The sequence below is a fragment of the Carlito syrichta genome, unplaced genomic scaffold, assembly GCF_000164805.1.
Source record: "Carlito syrichta isolate Samal-C Ts95f unplaced genomic scaffold, Tarsius_syrichta-2.0.1 Scaffold304677, whole genome shotgun sequence".
NCBI classification, from domain to species: domain Eukaryota; kingdom Metazoa; phylum Chordata; class Mammalia; order Primates; family Tarsiidae; genus Carlito; species Carlito syrichta.
In genome coordinates, this window is record NW_007248773.1 from 5,493 (window position 1) to 7,964 (window position 2,472).

General features: G+C 52.8%; 1 protein-coding gene across 1 annotated transcript in view; it reads right to left on the reverse strand.

The window, feature by feature from the left end:
* ICAM1 (intercellular adhesion molecule 1) overlaps window positions 1–2,101 on the reverse strand; it is a 4,288-nt gene extending 2,187 nt beyond the window's left edge. The window contains exon 1 of the mRNA XM_021713694.1: window positions 2,061–2,101. Within this exon, the coding sequence (XP_021569369.1) occupies window positions 2,061–2,101 (41 nt within the window). The remainder of the gene's footprint in view (window positions 1–2,060) is intronic.
* Window positions 2,102–2,472: the final 371 nt, after the last annotated feature.

The following is a 2,472-nucleotide window of genomic DNA, read 5'->3' on the forward strand; positions in this document are numbered from 1 at the left end:
CGGGCAGCGGCGCCAGCTCCACCTGCTCGGGGCACCCTGCAGGGAGACAGAGCGGGGGTGTCCGTGAGCCAGACGCCCGGCTCACCCGCCGAAAGCCTCACCCCTCCGTCTCCCCACCACCCAGTCCGACCGCCTCAGCAGACAGGAACGTCAAGAGCCGCCGGAAACGCTGGCGAGAAGGCCCTGAGTGTTTGCGAAGGGGACCAAAGAATTCTCTATGCGCAGAAGCAACAGCTTTTTTGGGGGCCGGGGGACAGATCTCACTCTGTAGCCCAGGCTGGAGGGCAGTGGCACACTCATGGCCACTGCAGCCTCAACCTCCTGGGCTCAGGAGAACCTCCCACCTCAGACTCCCAAGTAGAGGGATTATAGGTGCACACCACCATGCCTGGTAATTTTTGTATTTTTTTTGTAGAGACGAGGGCTTGCTATGTTGCGCAGACTGGTCACCAACTCCTGGGCTCAAGCAATCCTCCTGCCTCGGCCTTCCAAAGGGCTGGGATTTACAGGCATCAGCCACTGCGCCCAGATAGAAGCAGTATCTTAGAGTGAAAAGTGGAAGAGAATTTCGAAGTTCATCACCAGGAGTCTGGTCAAATAAATCCAGCGAGCTTCAGCAGAACAGCCCAGCCCAGCATAGCCCATTAGGCATTATTTTTATTTAATTTATTTACTTATTTTTGAGTCGGAGTTTCACTCTGTCACCCAGGCTGGAGTGCAAATGTTCATTGTGCAGGTACCCTTGTTCTCTACAATAAATCAAAAACTAGCCAGGCGTGGTATCGCGGGCCTGTAGTTCCGGCTACTCCGAAGGCTGAGGCGGAAGGATCGCCGGAGCCCAGCAGGTCGAGGCTGCGGTGGCCGGGAGCGGCCACTGCACTCCAGTCTGGGCGACAGAGTGACTCCAACTCAAAAACAAAATCAAAAAAATTAGCCGGGTGTGGTGGCACGTGCCTATAGTTCCAGCTACTTAGAAGGCACAGGCAGAAGGATCACCTGAGCCCAGTAGGTGGAGGCTGCAGTGGTCGTGAGCATGCTACTACCCTCCAGCCTGAGTGACTGAGATGCCAACTCAAAAAAAAAAAAAAGACACCTCTTTCCCTATCTCCTCTTCTCAGCCTTATTTTAATTATTTTCTTTTTACAAATTTGGCTAGGCACGGTGGCTCACACCTCTAATCCCAGCACTTTGGGAGGCCAAGGCAGGAGGATCTCTTGAGCCCAGGAGTTCGAGACCAGCCTGGGCAACATAGCCAGCCCTCATCTCTATAAAATAATAAAAATTAGCCAAGTGTGGTGGCACACGCCTGAGGTCCCAGGTCCTCGGGAGGCTGAAGCGGGAGGGTCGCCTGAGCCCAGGAGGTTGAGACTGCGGTGAGCCAAGATCATACCACTGCACTCCAACTGAGCGACAGATTGATACCCTGTCTCTATTTTTAAAAACGATGAGAAAACACTTGAGTCCAGCTCTTACCTCGAACCACGTCCTACAAACATGTGGTTGTAGGTACCCTCAAGCCTCAGCCCCCACAGGAAATCCAGCTCAGTCACCTGAACCTAGCTTGAGGGCCAGGAACTGGGGGGAGGGAGTCTGCCCTTACCTCTCCTTGACCCTGATCTTCAGTCCCTTACCAAATCCTGGTCACTCAACTCTTCAAATATTTGTCTGCCCTCCCTTCTTGGACACTGTCACTGCCTTCAACATGGGCAGCCTACACAAGATCCACAGCCAACCACTCTCTGGCTTCCTGTCAGTCCAGCCTTCAGCTATCTAGATCTCTGACCTGCTCACAAATGCTCCATGGCTCCCTTTCACCCTGGTAAGGAGAAAGTCTCAGCTCCTTGATCTGACATTCAAGGCCCTACCAACCTCATCTCACCAGCCACACCACCCTATCTGTGTTCAGCTACTCGTGGCCCCATCAGAATGTTTCCTTCTTCCAAACCTTTACCCAGGCTGTTCCTTTTGTTCAGAATGAGTGTCTTTATGAACTCCTACACATCCTTCAAAACCCAGCTAGAGGTCATCTCCTCTGAGAATTTGGGAATTACATGTCTAACCTTTTTGGCGAAGGCCCAGCCATCCAGGAAGCCTTCCCCATCGGGGGGAGGGCAAGATCAAGCTAGAGTCAGTCTCTGCTAGGGGAGCCCTCCTCACCTTTTACCCTCTTGCCAGCCATTGCCTTCATTTCACAAAAGGGGAAACTAAGGCTAGGTAGGGCACCCACAGTCACAGAGAGAGAATGTGGCAGAGCCAGGACTCAAACCTGGAGTGGTGGGCTCTCAACTATCAGGCAGAGGCTGGGTGTGGTGGCTCATGCCTGTAATCCCAGCACTTTGGGAGGCGAAGCAGGAGGATCCCTTAAGGCCAGGATTTCAAGATCAGCCTGGGCAATATAGTGAGTCCCCAACTCTATTTTTTTTTTCTTTTTTGAGTTGGAGTCTCACTCTGTCACCCAGACTGGAGTGCAGT